Source organism: Elephas maximus, chromosome 20 (assembly GCF_024166365.1).
Source record: "Elephas maximus indicus isolate mEleMax1 chromosome 20, mEleMax1 primary haplotype, whole genome shotgun sequence".
Classification (NCBI taxonomy): domain Eukaryota; kingdom Metazoa; phylum Chordata; class Mammalia; order Proboscidea; family Elephantidae; genus Elephas; species Elephas maximus.
In genome coordinates, this window is record NC_064838.1 from 51,041,730 (window position 1) to 51,062,303 (window position 20,574).

The following is a 20,574-nucleotide window of genomic DNA, read 5'->3' on the forward strand; positions in this document are numbered from 1 at the left end:
TGGTGGAGATGGTGGCTGACCCCAGTGGTCACCTGACCCACTGTCCAGGCAAGGGGCAGGGCTGGAAGAGAGCAATGACAAGGGTGTGCTCTCACCACTGGCCATGAGGCAGGACAAAATCAAGAAAAGCCTGACTCCCGCTAGGGTATCACAGAAAACACACTCACCTCCTAGGCCCAGACAGAGCTGTGACCCTGATCCCAGCCTCAAAGTCTGCCCTGGCCACTCCAGCTTCAGTCTGGGCAGTACATTCTGGGCCCTCCATCATGACACCCCTTCATACTCCCTCCACTGTCCAAGGGAGCCACCCAAACCTTTGGAGTGAGAAAGATCCTGGGGGGTTCTGCACTTTTCAGCATAAACTGGCTAGACTCCCCCATCCCAGCTGCCTTGGGTTCACCCTTCTCCCACTAGAGCAGGCCTAAGGAGCAAGGGACTTCTGAGGCCCAGGAAGAAGGAAGCATGGGGAAGAGAAGCATTTAATTGAGCACCTAGTCTCTGCCCTGCCTTCGGGGCTATGAGGGGTCAGGGTGAAACAGAGCGCTCCCGGAGACAGCATGCAGAGTGTCAGAGAGTGTCCAGGAGCCTAAGGGGCAGAGGGAGTGCCAGGAACAGGGCCCTGGATGGGGCTACCAGGGTTGGGGACTGCCCCTTGAGGCAGTCAGAGATCCACTGTTGGTAGGCAGAGATTTGAAGGTAGATGGGTGGGGCATCGCCCTTGTTGCAGCCTGGGCCCCAGCTCACCATTCCCACCAGGTACCATGTGCTCTCCACAGCACAGGCCAAGGGCTCACCGGTCTTCTCCTATGGGTGAAGGGATAGGAAACAGGGTCAGGGCCTAAGGGACACGTGACCCAGCTCAGGGACAAGCAAGTAGCTCTCACATCTGATCCTCTCCAAAGCCCTCCAGCATCAACATAGCTGAGGGCAGCCTCGAGGCCCAGACCCAGGAGACCTTCCTCACAGTGCTTGCTTCATCCCCCATCTCTCTCATACCAAGCCTCCAACCCCATCTCTTTAACACCCACCTTTCATCTCCCATCCTCCCTGGCTATCTCTTACTCCCACCCTCCATCCCCACCCTCCATCTCTCTTATCCCCCATCTTCCCACATCCCCCTTGCTCATCCCCACTCATGCCCTCTCCACTCTTCCTCTCCTTGCCCTCCTCACAGCCCTCGAATCCTGCCTCCCCTGCATCCCTCCTCCAACTTCTGGCCAGGTGCCCTTGGAGGTGAGTGAACGGGGGAGAGGTGCTTACATAGCAGAAATTATCCCTATTGGTGTCCTCTGCACAAATCATACGGGAGTTGATGATCCGGACCATGGTGGGGATTTTGGAAAACCGGTGGTAGTATTGATCACATTCCATGTTGTTCAGAATGGTGACTTCCTTCTCCTGAATGGACCGGAACTGGGGCCATACGCCTGTGGGACAGGGGCCCTCGTTCAGACTTAGCCACTTGGCTGCTGCCCACTGACTGGCCTTGTCTCCACCCTCCCTCCGTTCTTTTCGACTCCCTCAGCCTCTTTGACTTGCTACACAGCAGCCATGGAGATCTCCCCAGGCATGGCCCACCACCCATTCTCAAGTGCCCCTCCACACAGAGACCTGAGAGCAGGCTGCCCCACCGTCTGGCCTTGCTGGCCCTAATCTCACTTCCTGCAGAGTCCAACACCTGAGCCCACTGGGCTTCTTCTTAATATCCCCTCCATTTTTACCTAACATCTTTGCTTTTGTCGTCCTTTCTATCCCGAATGCCTGCCAAACCTCTCTCAAGTCCAAATCTCTCCTTTTCTTCAAGCTCTTCCTAAAGGCCACTTCCTCCTCTGAGTTTTCCTGGTCCTCTCCACGGAGCCCAGACACTGCCTACTCCCCTCCCCACCTGTGTGTCTCTGTTCCTGGCCTGAGCTCTTGGAGGACTGGAGACTTCAAACCATTCCCAGCCATTGTCTAGACAGGCCGCAGCAGGGATAACAAAAAGTCACCCCCACCTCCTCCTACCTGGGCTGCAAGCCTGTGGGCTGTTTTGAATAAATTGACTTCTTGAGGCTACAAGGAAGGGCACCTCCCTTGTGGGAAAGCAATGCATCTCCCTGAAGGGAGTGGGATGTCCCTGGGACCCATCAGAAAATGGGCCCTTGGATGGATGGGCCTGAGAGAACATGCTTGCTCTTTGGATCTTGCTCCTAAATTGGGATGACAAAGGATTGAGGACCTCTTGGGGCAGGGGGGAGCCATGAGTGGGTCCTGAGGGATTCCCAACCTCAGGTGCAGACTGCCCCTAGCCAGCCATGTAGTGTCCTTTGGGGAGTTTTTACACAGAACCCTGCTACCCTCACTCTGGATGTTCTGCTTTTGGTTATGAGTGCCCTGGGGTCCCAGGGTTTTGTCTAGACTGCAAGATATTACTCTGTGCCCCTCTGCCTTCAGGGAAGTTCTCTTTACACGAGAGGTTTGGCAGGGATAATCAGGATTCCTTGAGGCCTGAGTAGCCATGTTGAGGCTCTTAAGGAGAAGAAGGCTTCAAATATGATAGCCCAGTAGGGAGACCCAGGAGGCAGTGGGCTCCTTGGAGAAGGGGTCTTAGAATGTTTGTCCATGGTAGTGCCCAGCCTACATGCAGATCCTCTCCCTCACCATCCAGCCTGGGAGGCTTCTGACTCACCGTTAGCCCTGGGGAGTCCCCAGCCTGTCACAGTGCAGATGGAACGGTCCTTCATCTCAAAGTCCAAGCCAGGCAGGCAGATGGGCCAGACATACTTGTTGTACTTGAGTGTCGACTGGAGCCTGAGGAGGCCGATATTGTGGGCCCGGCCCACCCATGACCAGTACCGTCGGGACCGGAACCTGCGGTTCACGATGACCTGGCCCACTGGGACATTGTGGGCATGCTGCGCTGGCTCATCCATCACTGGGCTCCCCACCAGCACAGAATAGGCAACGTTACGCCTACAAGTCCATGAAACAAAAATACAACCTTGAATTTGGAGACCATCTCAAGAATAGATTTAATGTGTTGAACACTAATGACCAGAAACCAAACAAGTTGTGGGATGACATCAAAGACACCATACATGAAAAAAGCAAAAGGTCATTAAAAAGACAGGAAAGAAAGAAAAGACCAAAATGGATGTCAGAAGAGATTCTGGAACTTGCTCTTGAACGTAGAGTAGCTAAAGCAAAAGGAAAAATTGATGAAGTAAAAGAGCTGAACAGAAGATTTCAAAGGGCAGCTCAAGAAGACAAAGTAAAGTGTTATAATGACATATGCAAAGACCTGGAGTTAGAAAACCGAGAGGGAGGAATACGCTCAGCATTTCTCAAATTTAACTGAAGAAAACCTTTAAGGCTTGAGTTGCAATACTAAAGAATTCCATGGGCAAAATATGTAACAATGCAAGAAGCATCAAAAGAAGATGGAAGGAATATACAAAGTCACTGTACCAAAAAGAACTGGCCGACATTCAACCATTTCAGAAGGTAGCATATGATCAAAAACCAGTGGTACAGAAGGAAGAATTCCAAGATGCACTGAAGGCATTGGTGAAAAACAGGGCTCTGGGAATTGACGGAATACCAATCGAGATGTTTCAACAAGTAGATGCAGCACTGGAGGTTCTCACTCATCTATGTCAAGAAATTTGGAAGACACCTACCTGTCCAACTGACTGGAAGAAACCCATATTTGTGCCCATTCCAAAGGAAGGTGATCCAACAGAATGCAGAAATTATCAAACTATCATTAATATTACACACAAGTAAAAGTTTGCTGAAGATCATTCACAAATGATTGCAGCAGTATATCAACAGGGAACTGCCAGAAACTCAAGCCGGATTCAGAAGAGGATATGGAATGAGGGATATCATTGCTGGTATCAGATGGATCTTGGCTGAAAGCAGAGAATACCAGAAAGATGTTTACCTGTGTTTTATTGACTATACAGAGGTATTCAACTGTGTGGATCATAACAAATTATGGATAATGCAAAGAATGGGAGTTCCAGAACACTTCATCGCCCTCATGCAGAGCTTGTACAAAGATAGATGAAGAGGCAGTTGTTTGCACAGAACAAGAGAATATTGCATGGTTTAAAATCAGGAAGGGTGTGTGTCAGGATTATAGCCTTTCACTACTTATTCAATCTGTATGCTGAGCAAATAATCCAAGAAGCTGGACTATATGAAGAAGAATGTGGCATCATGATTGGTGGAAGACTCATTAACAACCTGCAATATACAAATGACAAAACCTTGCTTGCTGAAGGTGAAGAGGACTTGAAGCACTTACTGATGAAGATCAAAGACCACAGCCTTCAGTATGGACTGCACCTCAACATAAAGAAAAGAAAATTCCTCACAACTGGACCAATACGCAGCATCATGATAAACGGGAAAAATATTGAAGTTGACAAGAATTTCATTTTACTTGGATCCAAAATCGAGGCCCATGAATGTAGCAGTCAAGAAATCAAAAGATGTATTGCATTAGCCAAATCAGCTGCAAAGACCTCTTTAAAGTATTAAAAAGCAAAGACGTCTTGTACAAAGCAAGGTCATGGGGCCCCACTCATACATCCAAACTCCCTGAGGGAGCAAATCGCTGGGTTGAGGGCTGTGGGACCACAGTCTCGGGAAAACTTCTAGCTCAACTGGCATAACATAGTTTATAAAGAAAATGTTCTACATTCTGCTTAGTGAGTAGCATCTGGGGTCTTAAAAGCCTGTGAGTGGCCATTAAAAATACTCCACTGGTCTTACCCCTTTGGGAGCAAGGATGAATGAAGAAAACTAAAGATACAAGGGAAAGATTAGTCCAAAGGACTAATGGACCATATCTACCACAGCCTCTAAGTCCAGTACAACTAGATGGTGCCCAGCTACCATCACTGACTACTCTGACAGGGATCACAATAGAGGGTCCCAGACAGAGCTGGAGAAAAATGCATAACAAAATTCTAACTCACAAAAAAGACCATACTGGCCTGACAGAGACTGGAGAAACCCTGAGAGTGTGGCGCCCAGGCACCCTTTGAACTCAGTAATGAAGTCACTCCTGAGTTCACCCTTCAGCCAAAGATTGGACAGGCCCATGAAACAAAACAAGACTAAAAGGGCACACCAGCCCAGAGGCAAGGTCTAGAAGGTAGGAGGAGACAGGAAAGCTGATGAAGGGAGCCCAAGGTCAAGAAGGGAGAGTGTTGACATGTTGCTGGGTTCTTAACCAATGTCATAAAACAATACGTGTACTAACTGTTTAATGAGAAACTAGTTTGTTCTGTAAACCTTCATCTAAAATACAATTTAAAAAAAAAGCAAAGATATCAGTTTGAGGACTAAGGTCCACCTGACCCAAGCCATGATATTTTCAATTTCCTCATATGTATGCAAAAGCTGGACAATAAATAAGGAAGACTGAGAAGAATTGATGCCTTTGAATTATGGTGTTAGCAAAGAATATTGAATATACCATGGACTGCCAGAAGAATGAACAAGTCTGTCTTGGAAGAAGTACACCCAGAGCACTCCTTGGAAGCAAGGATGGCAAGACTTCATCTCACGTACTTTGGACACATTATCAAGAGGGACCAGTCCCTGGAGAAGGACATTGTCATGGATTGAACTGTGTCCCCCCAAAATATCTGTCAACTTGACTAGGTCATGATTCCCAGCATTGTATGATTATCTACCATTTTGTCATCTGATGTGATTTCTCTATGTGTTGTAAAGCCTATCTCTATGATGTCAATGAGATGGGATTAGCAGCAGTTATGTAAACTCAATCTACAAAATTAATCTACAATTTAAGCCAATCTCTTTTGAGATATAAAAGATAGAAGCAAGCAGAGAGACATAGGAACCTCATACCACCAAGAAAGCAGTGCCGGGAGCAGAGCATCACCTCTGGACCTGAGGTTCCTGTGCAGAGAAGCTCCTAGGCCAAGGGAAGATTGATGACAAGGACCTTCCTCCAGAGCCCACAAAGACAGAAAGCCTTCCCTTAGAGCTAGTGCTCTGAATTTGGACTTCTAGCCTCCCCAGACTGTGGGTGAATGAATTTCTCTTTGTTAAAGCTATCCGCTTGTGGTATTTCTGTTATAGAAGCCCTAAATGACTAAGACAGAATTCAGTACCAGGATTAGTGTACTGCTCTAACAGATGCCTAAAACTTGGAAATAGTTGCCTTGAAGAGGCTGTTGGTGGAATTACGGGCATCAGACAATTCTGGTGAGGACTCAGAAAGGAGTGAGGAGAGAACCAGAATCGGCAGAGAACTGGAAGCAGGAGAGAACAGGCAGCAGCAGAACTAGAAGACCAGAGCGAGACAGCCCTGGAGCCCATTCACAAAGCAAGAGAGCTGAGTGCTTTTGGCAGGAGGCTTCCTGGTGGAGTGGGGTGCCTCCAAGCACTATCGATGGAGCTAGGCTTGCCAACCCATGCGGCAAGAGAACAAAGTGCCTTCCAGCTGAAGCTAACTGGCAGAGTGGGGTGCCTCCAGGCACTTATTGGTGGTGCTACAGAGCTTTGGAACACTTGCCCCGGCAGGGCAGATGCAGGTGGTGAGGCCCAAAGGGCCAAGAGGCCAAGAAACCAGGAAACAGAAGCTGAAGAAACAAGAAACACAGGAAGCTGAGCTGCCTCAATCTCAAAGTGTATGGCCATGACTTCTGGGGTCTCAAAGGGTGGTGCCATGGCTTCTGGTGTTTCTAAGGGTGGAGTTGCCACTCAGATGGACTAAGAGAAGGGTGCAGCTGAAGCCAAGCGAGTGGAGTTGCTTTTCCAGTGGGCCTGGAAGGCAGAGCTGAAGCCCAGGCCGAGGGGCTTCCACTTAGAATTCGGAGAGTGTGGCCAATACCTAGTGTTTGGCGGGCTGGGCCATTGTGTAAATGGCCTCAGAGAGCAGAGGATTATTTGCAAGCCTTGAGGGCTAATGTAATGTGTTCTGCTGACTTGCTTGGTGCCTATTATGCCTTCTTTCCCTCCAATTTCTCCCATTTGTAACAGAAATGCCTAGCTTGTGCCTGCCTGTTGCACCATTGTATCTTTGGAAGCAGGTAACCTGTATTCTAGATTTCACAGACGAAGAAGAATTTTTTTATTTTGGACTTGGAGTTGATTTAAAACTTTGCTATAGGAGGCGGAGCAAAGATGGCAGAATAGACAGACGCTTCCCTCGAGCCCTCTTTACAACAAAGACCCGAAAAAACAAGTGAAACGAGTATATTTGTGACAAGCCGGGACCCCTGAGCATCAAAGGTAGGCTTAGACAACGACCTGAGGGACAGGGAGAGGAAGAGGCTATTCAGAAGTGGAGAGGAGTTACTGGACCTGAATCGCAGGGAGCCCTCAGGTACCATTCCTGGAGCGGTGGTGACGGTGGCGGCGGGCTGGTACTAGTGCTCGGCCACAGTTTCCTCAGGGAGAAGCAGCCAGCCACACAGCCCACTCACACCTCCAGAGCCTGAGGAGAACGGCGTGCTCTCTGTAAAAGCTAAGTACTTGTGTACATTTTACCGCACCCCGCCCCCGCCGCCACAGCCAAGCTGGCTTCAGCTGCTGAATCCCTGGGCCTGAGATAGACCCTGGTGAGCACCTAGAGCCATCCTCTTGGCCTTGGGGAAGGAAAAAAATTGCAACTGGGGGGAAAAGATAATTTGCTAGCTCCATTAACTGGGGGAGCTCAGGACAAAGCGGCTCCTGTCCAGGCATAAACCATCCGTGGACCTTGAGCACCTTTCCCTTCTGCATGGACCTGTATGGCCCTATTTCAGGGGAATAGGCCTTTGTTGACAAACTCCAACCATTTCAGCTGTGCGGTGGAGAGGTGGATGTTTGACGTTTGACATTGCTTTGCCTATTAAACAAGGTCCTCACCTACCCACATCAGGGACCTAAGGACTGGTAGCTCCACTCAGGTCGCCCAGCCACCTGCGACAAGGGTCCAAAGATAACTGGTACCTCCCGGTCCTTACAACCAAAAACTTTGGGTGCCCATGGTCCCTCTGCAGAACCCACCCACCAGCACGCTGTAGGGAACAGGAATGCATTTTCCTCAGAGACACTTCGGGGTTGGTTCTCAGCCCCCTCCCTTGTTCAGAGCATGACCCCCTGCTGCAATCAGATACTGGTATATACACCAATCACCCCTGCCCCTCTAAGACTGTAGGACAGAGCCTGTACCACACACTTGATATCAGGTACCTGGAAACCTGAGCTGAATTCATACAAGAAAACTGAATGGACTCCTAGACTGACATACCTGATAACAGCTCTAGCCAGCTGGGGACAGGACACCAGGGCTCCAAAGGTGAAAATAATCAAGCTAGCTCACTCAAGCAACCCATAGGGGTCATACCAAAACAAAACAAAGCAAGCAGCTACGACACAGTAAGCAAGCATAAACTAATACAGTAACTTATAGATGGCTCGGAGACAACAGTCAATATCAAGTCACATAAACAAACAGACCATGATCACCTCAACAGGCTCTCAAAACAAAGAATCTAGGGATCTTCTAGATGAAAGTGCATTCCTGGAATTACCAGATGCAGAATACAAAAGTTTAACATACAGAACCCCTCAAGACATCAGGAAGGAAATGAGGCAATATGCAGAACAAGCCAAGGAACACACAGATAAAGCAACTGAAGAAGTCAGAAAGATTATTCAGGAACATAATGAAAAGTTTAATAAGCTGGAAAAATCCATAGACAGACAGCAATCAGAAATTCAGAAGATTAACAATGAAATTACAGTATTAGATAACAGAAAGTCAAAGGAGCAGAATTAAGTAAGTAGAAGCTAGGATTTCTGAACTCCAAAATAAATCATTTGGCACTGATATATTTGAAGAAAAATCAGATAAAAGAATTTTAAAAAATGAAAAAAACTTAAGAATCATATGGCACTCTATCAAGAGAAATAACCTACGAGTGATTGAAGTACCAGAACAGGGAGAGATAACAGAAAATACAGAGAAAATTGTTGAAGATTTGTTGGCAGAAAACTTCCCTGATATTGTGAAAGATGAAAGATGCTCATCGAACTCCACATAAGGTAGATCTTAAAAGAAAGTCACCAAGACATATTTTTCAAGCTTGCCAAAACCAAAGATAAAGAGAGAATTATAAGAGCAGCGAGGGATAAAAGAAAAAAAAAAACCTACAAAGGAGGCACAATAAGAATAAGCTCAGACTACTCGGCAGAAACCCTGCAGGCAAGAAGGCAATGGGATGACATATTTAAAAAATTGAAGGAAAAAAATTGCTTGCCAAGAATCATATATCCATCAAAACTGTCTCTTAAATATGAAGGTGAAATTAAGACATTTCCAGACAAACACAAGTTGAGAGAATTCGTAAAAACCAAACCAAAACTAGAAGAAATACTAAAGGGACTTCTTTGGTTAGAAAATCAATAATATCAGGTATCAACCCAAGACTAGAACACTGGACAGAGCAACCAGAAGTCAACCCAGACAGGGAAATCCAAAAAAACAAAGCAAGATTAAAAAAAAAAAAAAAAAAAAAACAGCCCAACACAGGGTAACAGCAATGTTATCATATACAAGAAGACAACATTAAAATAATAAAGAGGGACTAAGAAATGTAATCATACACCTTCCATATGGAGAGGAAGATATGGCGATACAAAGAAATAAAAGTTACTTTTAAATTTAGAAAAATAGGGGTAAATAATAAGGTAACCACAAAGGAGACAAACTATCCTACTCATCAAAATAAAATACAAGGGAAAAATACAGACTAAGCAGAAACAAAATCAAGAACAACAAATATGAAGAAAGGACAATATACAAAGAAAATCCACTCAGCACATAAAATCAAATGGGAAAAAGAAACTGTCAACACACAAAAAAAGATATCAAAATGATAGCACTAAATTCCTACCTCTCCATAATTACCCTGAATGTAAATGGACTAAATGCACCAATAAAGAGACAGAGAGTGGCAGAATGGATTAAAAAACAAGATCCATCTATACGCTTCCTACAAGAGACACACCTTAGACTTAGAGACACAAACAAACTAAAACTCAAAGGATGGAAAAAAAAAATATCAAGCAAACAACAATCAAAAAAGAGCAGGAGTGGCAATATTAATTTCTGACAAAATAGACTTTAAAGTTAAATCCATCAGAAAGGGTAAGGAAGGACATTATATAATGATTAAACGGACAATACACCAAGAAGATGCAACCACATTAAATATTTATGCACCCAATGACAGGGCTGCAAGATACATAAAACAAACTCTTATCAGCATTGAAAAGTGAGATAGACAGCTCCACAATAATAGTAGGAGACTTCAACATACCACTTTCGGTGAAGGACAGGACATCCATAAAGAAGCTCAATAAAGACACGGAAGATCTAAATGCCACAATCAACCAACTTGACCTCGTAGGCATATACAGAACACTCCACCGAACAGCAACCAACTATACTTTCTTTTCTAGTGTACATGGAACATTCTCTAGCATAGACCACATATTAGGTCATAAAGCAAGCCTTAGCAGAATCGAAAACACTGAAATATTACAAAGCATCTTCTCAGACCGTAAGGCCATAAAAGTGGAAATCAATAACAGGAAAAGCAGGGAAAAGAAATCAAACACTTGGAAACTGAACAATACCCTGCTCAAAAAACACTGGATTATAGAAGACATTAAGGATGGAATAAAGACTATGAGAATGAAAACACTTCCTATCAGAACCTTTGGGATACAGCAAAAGTGGTGCTCAGAAGCCAATTTATATCAATAAATGCACACATACAAAAAGAAGAAAGGGCAAAATCAACGAATTATCCCTACAACTTGAACAATTAGAAAGAGAGCAACAAAAGAAACCCAAATGCACCAGAAGAAAACAAATAATGAAAAAATTAGAGCTGAACTAAATGAAATAGAAAACAGAAAAACAATTGAAAGAATTAACAAGACCAAAGGCTGATTTTTTGAAAAAATCAACAAAATTGATAAACCACTGGCCAAACTGACAAAAGAAAAACAGGAGAGGAAGCAAATAACCCCAATAAGAAATGAGAGGGGCAATATTACAACAGACCAAACTGAAATTAAGAGAATCATATCAGATTACTATGAAAAACTATACTCAAACAAATTTGAAAACCTAGAAGAAATGGATGAATTCCTAGAAACATACTACCTACCTAAACTAACACAAACAGAGGTAGAACAACTAAATAGACCCATAAAAAAAGAAGGGATTGAAAAGGTAATCAAAAAACTCCCAATAAAAAAAAAAAAAAAAAACCTGGTCCAGACAGCTTCACTGCAGAGTTCTACCAAACTTTCAGAGAAGAGTTAATACCACTACTACTAAAGGTATTTCAGAGCATAGAAAAGGACGGAATACTACCAAACTCATTCTATGAGGCCACCGTATCCCTGATACCAAAAGCAGGTAAAGACACCACAAGAAAATATCCCTCATGAATGTAGATGTAAAAATCCTCAACAAAATTCTAGCCAATAGAATTCAACAACATATCAAAAAAATAATTCACCATGACCAAGTGGGATTCATACCAGGTATGCAGGGATTGTTCAACATTAGAAAAACAATTAACGTAATCCATCATATAAACAAAACTAAAGACAAGAATCACATGATTTTATCAATTGATGCAGAAAAGGCATTTGACAAAGTTCAACACTCATTCATGATAAAAACTCTCAGCAAAATAGGAATAGAAGGAAAATTTCTCAACATAATAAAGGGCATTTATACAAAGCCAACAGCCAACATTACCCTAAATGGAGAGAGCCTGAAAACATTCCCAATGAGATTGGGAACCAGACAAGGATGCCCCTTATCACCACTCTAATCAACACTGTGCTGGAAATCCTAGCCAGAGCAATTAGGCTAGATAAAGAAATAAAGGGCATCCAGATTGGCAAGGAAGAAGTAAAAGTATCTCTGTTTGCAGGTGACATGATCTTATACACAGAAAACCCTAAGGAATCCTCCAGAAAACTAGTGAAACTGATAGAAGAGTTCAGCAGAGTATCAGGATACAAGATAAACACACAAAAACCAGTTGGATTCCTCTACACCAACAAAAAGAACATTGAAGAGGAAATCACCAAATCAATGCCATTTACAGTAGCCCCCAAGAAGATCAAATACTTAGGGATAAATCCTACCAGAGATGTAAAAGACTTATACAAAGAAAACTACAGTACACTTCTGCAAGAAACCAAAAGAGACTTACATAAGTGGAAGAACATACCTTGCTCATGGATAGGAAGACTTAACATTATAAAAACATCTATTCTACCAAAAGCGATCTATACATTTAATGCAATTCTGATCAAAATCCCAAGGACATTCTTTAATGAGATGGAGAAACAAATCACCAATTTCATATGGAAGGGAAAGAGGCCCCGGATAAATAAGGTGTTACTGAAAAAGAAGAATGAAGTGGGAGGCCTTACTTTACCTGATTTTAGAACCTATTATACCTCCACAGTAGTCAAAACAGCCTGGTACTGGTACAACAACAGATACATGGACCAATGGAACAGAATTGAGAATCCAGACATAAATCCATCCACATACGAGCAGTTGATATTTGACAAAGGCCCCAAAACAGTTAAATGGGGAAAAGACAGTCTTTTTAACAAATGGTGCTGGCATAACTGCATATCCATCTGCAAAAAAATGAAACAAGACCCATAACTCACTCCATGCACAAAAACTAACTCAAAATGGATCAAAGACCTAAATATCAAATCTAAAACGATAAAGATCATGGAAGAAAAAATAGGGACAATGTTAGGAGCCCTAATACATGGCATAAACAGTATACAAAACATTATAAAGAATGTGGAAGAAAAACTAGATAACTGGGAGCTCCTAAAAATCAAACACCTATGCTCATCCATAGACTTCACCAATAGAGTAAAAAGACTACCTACAGACTGGGAAGAGCCTTTACATGAACAGATATATGCACACCCATGTTTATTGCAGCACTGTTTACAATAGCAAAAACATGGAAGCAACCAAGGTGCCCATCAACGGATGAATGGGTAAATAAATTATGGTATATGCACACAATGGAATGCTACGAATCGATAAAGAACAGTGAGGAATCTGTGAAACATTTCACAACATGGGAAGAACCTGGAAGTCATTATGCTGAGTGAAATAAGTCAGTTGCAAAAGGACAAATATTGTATAAGACCACTATTATAAGAACTTGAGAAATAGTTTAAACTGAGAAGAAAACATTCTTTTGTGGTTATGAGAGGGGGGAGGGAGGGTGGGAGAGGGGCATTCGCTAATTAGATAGTAGATAAGAACTACTTTAGGTGAAGGGAAAGACAGCACACAATACAGGGGAGGTCAGCACAATTGGTCTAAAGCAAAAGCAAAGAAGTTTCCTGAATAAACCGAACATTTCGAAGGCCAGCGTAGCAGGGGTAGGGGTCTGGGGACCATGGTTTCAGGGGACATCTAAGTCAGTTGGCATGATAAAATCTATTAAGAAAACATTCTGCATCCTACTTTGAAGAGTGGCATCTGGGGTCTTAAATGCTAGCCAGCAGCCATCTAAGATGCATCAGTTGGTCTCAACCCACCTGGATCAAAGGAGAATGAAGAACACCAAGGACACAAGGCAATTACGAGCCCAAGAGACAGAAAGGGCCACATGAACCAGCAACTACATCATCCTGAGACCAGTAGAACTATATGGTGCCCGGCTACAACTGATGACTGCCCTGACAGGGAACACAACAGAGAACCCCTGAGGGAACAGGACAGCGGTGGGATGCAGACCTCAAATTCTCATATGACCAGACTTAATGGTCTGACTGAGACTAGAAGGACCCCGGTGGTCATGGCCCCCAGACCTTCTGTTGCCCCAGAACAGGAACCATTCCCGAAACCAGCTCTTCAGACATGGATTGGACTGGACAATGGGTTGGAGAGGGATGCTGGTGAGGAGTGAGCTTCTTGGATCAGGTGGACACTTGAGACTATGTTGGCATCTCCTGCCTGGAGGGGAGATGAGAGGGTGGAGGGGGTTAGAAGCTGGTGAAATGGGCACGAAAAGAGAGAGTGGAGGGAAAGAGTGGGCCGTATCATTAGGGGGAGAGTAATTGGGAGTGCGTAGCAAGGTGTATATGGGTTTTTGTGTGAGAGACTGACTTGATTTGTAAACTTTCACTTAAAGCACAATAAAAATTATTAAAAAAAAAAACAAAAAACTTTGCTATGACATGATGGGGTGAATGTTTTCCATGTGGGAAGTACATGAATTTTGGGGGTCCAAAGGATGGAATGTAATGGATTAAATTATGTCCCCCCAAAATATGTGTCAACTTGGTTAGGCCATGATTCCCAGTATTGTGTGGTTGTCCGCTATTTTGTGATTGATCTAATTTTCCTATGTGTGGTAAATTCTAATCTCTGCCTGTGGTTAATAAGGCAACATTAGGTTATGTTAAAGAGGATTAGGGTGTGATGTAACACCCTTACTCAGGTCACGTCCCTGATCCAATGTAAAAGGAGTTTCCCTGGGGTGTGGCCTACATCACCTTTTATCTTACAAGGGAAAAAAGAGAGAAGTGAGCAGAGAGACAGAGACCTCATATCACCAAGACAGCAGTGCCAGGAACAGGGCTCATCCTCTGGACCTGGGGTTCCTGTGTGGAGAAGCTCCTACACCAGGGGAAGATTGATGACAAGGATCTTCCTCCAGAGCCAACAGAGGGAGAAAGCCTTCTCCTGGAGCTGATGCCCTGAATTTGGACTTGTAGCCTAGTAGACTGTGGAAGAACAAGTTTCTCTTCCTTAAAGCCATCCATTTGTGGTATTTCTGTTGTAGTAGCCCTAGATAACTAAGACAGACATTATGCTTTGCAAGGTAGAGGGTCAGTGAAAATGAAGAAGGCCCTCAATGAGATGGATTGACACAGTGACTGCAACAATGGGCTCAAACATAGCAAGGATTGTGAGGATGGCACAAGGCTGGGCAGTGTTTCGTTCTGTTGTACATAGGATTGCTATGAGTCAGAATCAACTCAACAGCACCTAACAACAACAACAACAACGCCTAGAAGAACCACAAGGGTAGCCTGCAATCAGCTCCAGGCACCCTGCCCCAGCCTCCAGTCCCTGCCCTCTACCCCACCGTTGCCCTCTGAGAAAATCCCAGCAGGCCACCTCCTACCTGAGCCTCCTCCTCACAACAGCTGTGAATAGGGCCCTCCACACACACACACACTGTGTGGTCCAGACCTCACAAAAGCCCATTATGTTATGGAGGAGAAAACCAAGGCTCAGAGAAACCCAGTGACCTGCTCAAGGCAAAACAGGAAGTGGTGCTGGGATGTAGATCAAGTTTTCTCTTGTTCTAAACTCTGGACTCTTTCCAGCCCCCCATGCTGCCCCTGGCAGGTGATAGATGCCCATGGTATTAGCCTTAGCTCTGCTATCCAGCCTCCTCTCCTGACATGCCCCTCTGAGTCCTTAGGCCTGGAACACACTTCTCCACTGGTCAGCCCTCAAGGCCAGCACCTATGCTGCCCCCAAGCCACTTCCCTGGTACAGAGCATTGACACATCCACTCCTTTGTACCCACACCAACCAGGCTGCCCTGTGAGCTTCAGTCTTCTTGGCTGACTCCTCTACCCGCCTGAGAGGAATAATTTGGCTCCTCTCTGCTCCTGGTGCCCAGTTCAGGGCCTGGATCAAAGAAGTGCCAAAGAATGAAGGAAGGAGGGTTGAATGAATAAATGAGTAAGAGAGAGCAAAGGCCGTGGAAAGGAGGAAGGAGCCCTGGACAAACGGCTTCCAAGCCTCCATTTCCTATGTGTGGAATGAGGGCGCACAGCTGAGGGGCAGAAGCTGGGTGAGGCTGGGCTGGATTGTTCTGCTCCACAGACAGCACAGCTGCTGCTGATGCGCCAGCTGGATGGGATGTCACACCTTTCTGTCTGCCTCCCCACCACCCACCTGGGCCCAGACTCACTTCATCAGGCAGTGGGCCACGACCAGCACCCACTGGGAGGCAATGAGGGTGCCCGCGCAGATGTGAGTGCCATTGGCCTGCACACTGACCATCCATGGCCATCGCCGAGCCATGGCCATTGGGTCCCTGAGGGTAGGGTCCTGCTCGAAGGAGAAGCCACAAGCTGAGGAAGAAGCAAGAGTTTGGTGAGGAATGGGCCTTTCCAGCCACATCCCATCGCACCCCATATCCCTTCCCCTCCCCTTAGCCCTGACCGCCCACCTTTCCAGCCACACCCATCCAGTCATCCTCCTTTTTCCCTCTTCCACAGGCAGTGATGCTGCCCATGTGCAGACTACAGTGTCCAGCCTCAACAGGCTCCCAGCACTGCCCAGGTATCCTTCTTCCTGTCCCCAACACCAGCCCCAGAACATCCCCAACTGACCAGCCCAATGCACCACCGGCCCTTCCATCCCAGCCAATCACCCCCCTCAGCTCCCACCAGACCCTTCACAAACTCACCCACATTTCCGTATGATTCCACCCTCACCTCCCTCTCCTTTCTCAGTGGTCAGGTGCCCCACACTTCCACCAAAGCAGGCCCCTTTCCCTTCTCTAGGAAGCCCAGGTCAATAACTCCACAGAAAAATGGGCAGGCAAGGAGGAAACCCCAGTGGCAAAGGAACACAGAAGCTGCTCAGCCCCATTAGTCCCCAGGAAAGTGCAGACTGAAATCACACTGAGGTTCTGCTCCACACCACATGACTGGCAAAAACTAAATATCTGTGATACCACACGTTGGTGAGGATTGTCGCCCCAGAACGCTCTCCCACTGCTAGCGGGAATGTCGGCTGGTGCAGTCACTTTGGAAAACAGTTTCAGAATTGAAGATGCTCACACCCAACATCCTAGCTGTCCCACTCTGAGGTGTTTTCCAAAAAGATTAGCAGGTTGTGCGATCAGCTTAAGGGGAATATGACCAGCTTTTGTGAAAGATACCATACCAAAAAAGAGAAACCAAACCCACTGCCATGGAGTCGATTCTGACTCACAGCAACCCTATAGGACAGAGTAGAACTGCCCCATAGAGTTTCCAAGGAGCGCCTGGCAGATTCAAACTGCCAACCTCTTGGTTACTAGTCCCAGCACTTAACCACTACACAACCAAGGTTTCTGAAAGATACCACAGACAAGGGAATATCAGCATGCACAGCACAGAGCCTAAGTCCTGTTTGTGAGACAGTCTGTGTCAGTGTGCACTCAACTACTAGAAAAAGGTCAGTGGTTCTAACCTGCCCAGAGGTGCCTGGGAAGACAGGCCTGGAGATCTGCTTCTGAAAGGTCACAGCCTTGAAATCCCTACAGAGGAGTTCTACTCTGCACACTAGGGTGGCCATGAGTCAGAATCGCCTGGAAGGCAACTTAACGACAACAACCAATTGTGTCCCAGGAAACGGTGTATTTCTTCCCGTGGGTCTCAGGTCAACATGTTTGAAAGCCACTGCAGGTGTGCCTGGGAGACTCTCACAGGAAGGCTCACAGCACCGATTTTGAAAGAGATCCTGTAGACCCACGAGGTCCGGGCACAGAGCAGGGTTAGCGCCTGGGGCAGGGCCTGGGCGGGCGCAGGGCTCCGCCCCTCTGCAAAGGCAGAACCTGCTCAGGAGGCGGGAACGCGCTGCCGGTGGGCTCCTTCCACATTACCTTGACCTAGGATTTCCCTTGCTTCCTACCTCACCAGGATGAGAGGACCCCAGGTCCAGCCATCCAGGCAGTAACAGGGTGTGGCCCACAATCCCCATTGCCGGTCAAGTCGATTCGGACTCATAACGACACTACAGGGAAGAGTAGAACTGCCTCATAGTTTCCAAGGAGCACCTGGTGGATTCGAACTGCCGACCGTTTGGCCGAAGCTCTTAACCACTACACCACCAGGTATTCCTGGCTCACAATAGGTGCTCAATAAACACTTGGAGAAGGAAAGTCTCTTCTGTCTCCACTCCATCCCCGCAGCTTCCTCCCCTGTCCCTTCTGCCCCAGGGATCAAAGGTTCTTAAGATTCCTGCGGGCCCCCCGCCCACCCCAGCCCACAGTACTCACAGGGGAGTAAGTCTGACGTGTGGTTACTATGAGGGGATGGCTGGCTGGTTGAGGCCGGGATGGACTGGTCCTGCCGGGGAAGACGAGGCCGGGGGGCGTCGAGGTCTTGGTCGGCCAGAGCTGTCGTGGACAGAGCCCCCCAGGCTTCACCTACGGCCGAACAACCTGCGGAAGGACACAGAGAGAGTCAGAGGTGGGCAAGCTGAGCTCCTGAGGGAAAGAGGGCAGGAGGCAGGGCTCACCCGCGAGCCGCAGCAGCAGAAGCAGCAGGAAAACAGCACGAACATGGAAGCGGGCAGATGGCCGGAGGCTCTGGGAACCCTGCCCGCGCGCCCACGTCCTTAACCAGGTCTCCATCCGGGGATAATAGTGGCTGCGCTGTGGTGCTCCCTCGAGACTGCGCCTCTGGTGCCTGGCCCCGGACGGCGCCCCCAAGTGATTGCCAGCGGCTGAGCTTCTTGTGTCCAGTCTGCGAGGGCGCCCCCCAGTGGCTGCCCCTGGTAGCACTCCTGGAGTCTCGCAGGTGAGGATGCCGCTAGTGACTGGCCTCCCTTAAGCCTCCCAGACTGACGTCTGTCTGGCCTTGACGGCACCTTGCTGGCTACCCTGTTCCTGGTCGCAGCTCTGCCTTCCTTGGCCCTTCTCTTAACCAAGCAGTTTACTGGAGTCCCTAAACCTCACCTTGGCCAGTTCCTGTACCTACCCCCCGGCAGCCCATTGCCCTGGCTGGGTTCATGCTGTCACCCCTCCTGTGGTGAGATGAAAGCTAAACCTCTGGGCTGGTGTTCGGGATCTAGAGGTGGCCCCACCTTCCGTCCAGCCAGCTAGCTACAGTGGGGCTTTGACCGGGGCACTGAAAGTAAGCAGATTAAAACGTTTTTAATAATGATTTTTAAAAAATTGCATGATTTTAAGCAACTCCTCATCCCCACCCCCTCCCCCACAGATTCATCTGCTTAGGAAAGATGGCACAAGGTGAGGTTTCCATCCACAGAGAAAGGGTGCAGGCTGGAATTTTGAGAATATTCCAATGGTTCAGTGACACAGTTGGATAATACATTTTGAAAGTAGCATGGGGAATTCCTGAAAGAAGTTTTGGTTTGGAGCTGTTGGAAAATCCCAGTCTAATAAAAGATAAGGTGAAGGTTAAATCAACCCAGGACACTAACTTTTTCAACAGCCTGGTCTTGGGAGGAAAGGAGCCCTGGGGCACAGTGGTTAACCAAAAGGTTGACAGTTCGAATCCACTAGCCACTCCTCAGAAACCCTATGGGGCAGTTCTACTCTGTCCTATAGGGTCAATATGAGTTGGGATGGACTCGATAGCAATGGGTTATGGTCTTGGGAGGAGTCCCTGAGTGGTGCAAAAGGTTAAGGGCTCAACTATTAATCAAAAGATTGGTGGTTTGAACCTATCCAAAGGCACTTCGGAAGGCCTGGCAATCTGTTCTCAAAGGTCACTACCTTAAAAGCCCTATGGAGCAGACTACTATTCTGCAACATATGGGATTGACAGTAACTGGTTTGGTTTTGCAGCCCTGGTTAAAGCTCAGCTGACCAAAAGATCGGCAGTTCGAATCCACCAGCCGCTCCTTAGAAACCCTATGAGGCAGTTCTACTCTGTCCTATAGGGTCGCTATGAGTCAAAATCGACTTGACGGCAACAGGTTTGGTTTGTTTTTTGGTTTGGGTTTGGTTTTTGGTGGTCTTGGGAAAGACACTCGGGCTGGCCATACAGTGCTCCAATCTCTGAGAAAGCAGTGAATTACACCCATTGCCCTTCTGGCACCCGAGGGGCAAGGAAGACTGGCAGCTCAGAACCTGAGGCCACCAGGTGTAAAGAGCCCCCGCGGCACATGCACACAGGAGGCAGGGCTTTTCTCCTCTCAGTCCAGCTAGCTTGAGCTAGTCCATCCTCTCCGGCCTCTGACCCGATGGTCACCAAGGCAGCTCAGGGGCTCAGGGTGCAGTCGCCACACCAATTCATCCAAGCAGGCCCTGCCCCCCCAAGTCCCCCACCCCTGCCAGGACATTGGTAGGGGAAGGGAGGGAGGAAGACTTCAGATTCTGCAGACCTTACAGGGAGATATGAGGAGTTGGGAGAGGCCCAGGGGCTCCGGAGCACAGTCCATAGTGAAGGTCTACAATCTGGTCATCGTGAGTTTCTTGGGACAAGGCCAACCCTCAAAGGAGGGTCTTAGGGAAAGTGTGTGTCCGAAACCCATGCAAGGGTCATAGGGATCTTAGGGAGTGCTGATATGCTGAGGTGACTAAGCAAACACTGGGAATCACAGAGTCCAACTTCCTTTTTACAGAAGAGGAATTGCCACCCAAGAAGAGGACAATCTCCCAAGGTCACACGATAAGTGCCAGACAGACAGGATTATAATCCAGGTGCCCCTATCTGGGAAAGCTCAACTTGAGAGAACAGCCAGGGCTGTTTGGTGAGGGGTGGGAGGGAGCTGTATAT

General features: G+C 46.9%; 1 protein-coding gene across 1 annotated transcript; it reads right to left on the reverse strand.

Moving 5' to 3' along the window:
- Positions 1-567: 567 nt before the first annotated feature.
- Positions 568-18,461, reverse strand: PRSS50 (serine protease 50). Its single transcript, XM_049862060.1, has 7 exons — positions 18,347-18,461; positions 18,105-18,269; positions 17,550-17,660; positions 16,026-16,188; positions 2,669-2,952; positions 1,261-1,427; positions 568-804 (listed from the first exon to the last, which is right to left on the reverse strand). Exons 1-7 carry the CDS (start codon positions 18,459-18,461, stop codon positions 568-570), a joined length of 1,242 nt encoding a protein of 413 aa, XP_049718017.1.
- Positions 18,462-20,574: the final 2,113 nt, after the last annotated feature.

Bases quoted from the DNA above. Each gene is read 5' to 3' on its own strand.
- PRSS50 (XM_049862060.1), bottom strand. From the start codon at position 18,461: ATGGAGACCTGGTTAAGGACGTGGGCGCGCGGGCAGGGTTCCCAGAGC. The intron at 18,270-18,346 runs GTGAGCCCTGCC...GTCCTTCCGCAG, and splicing joins TCTGCTGCTGCGGCTCGCGG to GTTGTTCGGCCGTAGGTGAA. The intron at 805-1,260 runs GTAAGCACCTCT...CTTCACCCATAG, and splicing joins ATAGGGATAATTTCTGCTAT to GAGAAGACCGGTGAGCCCTT.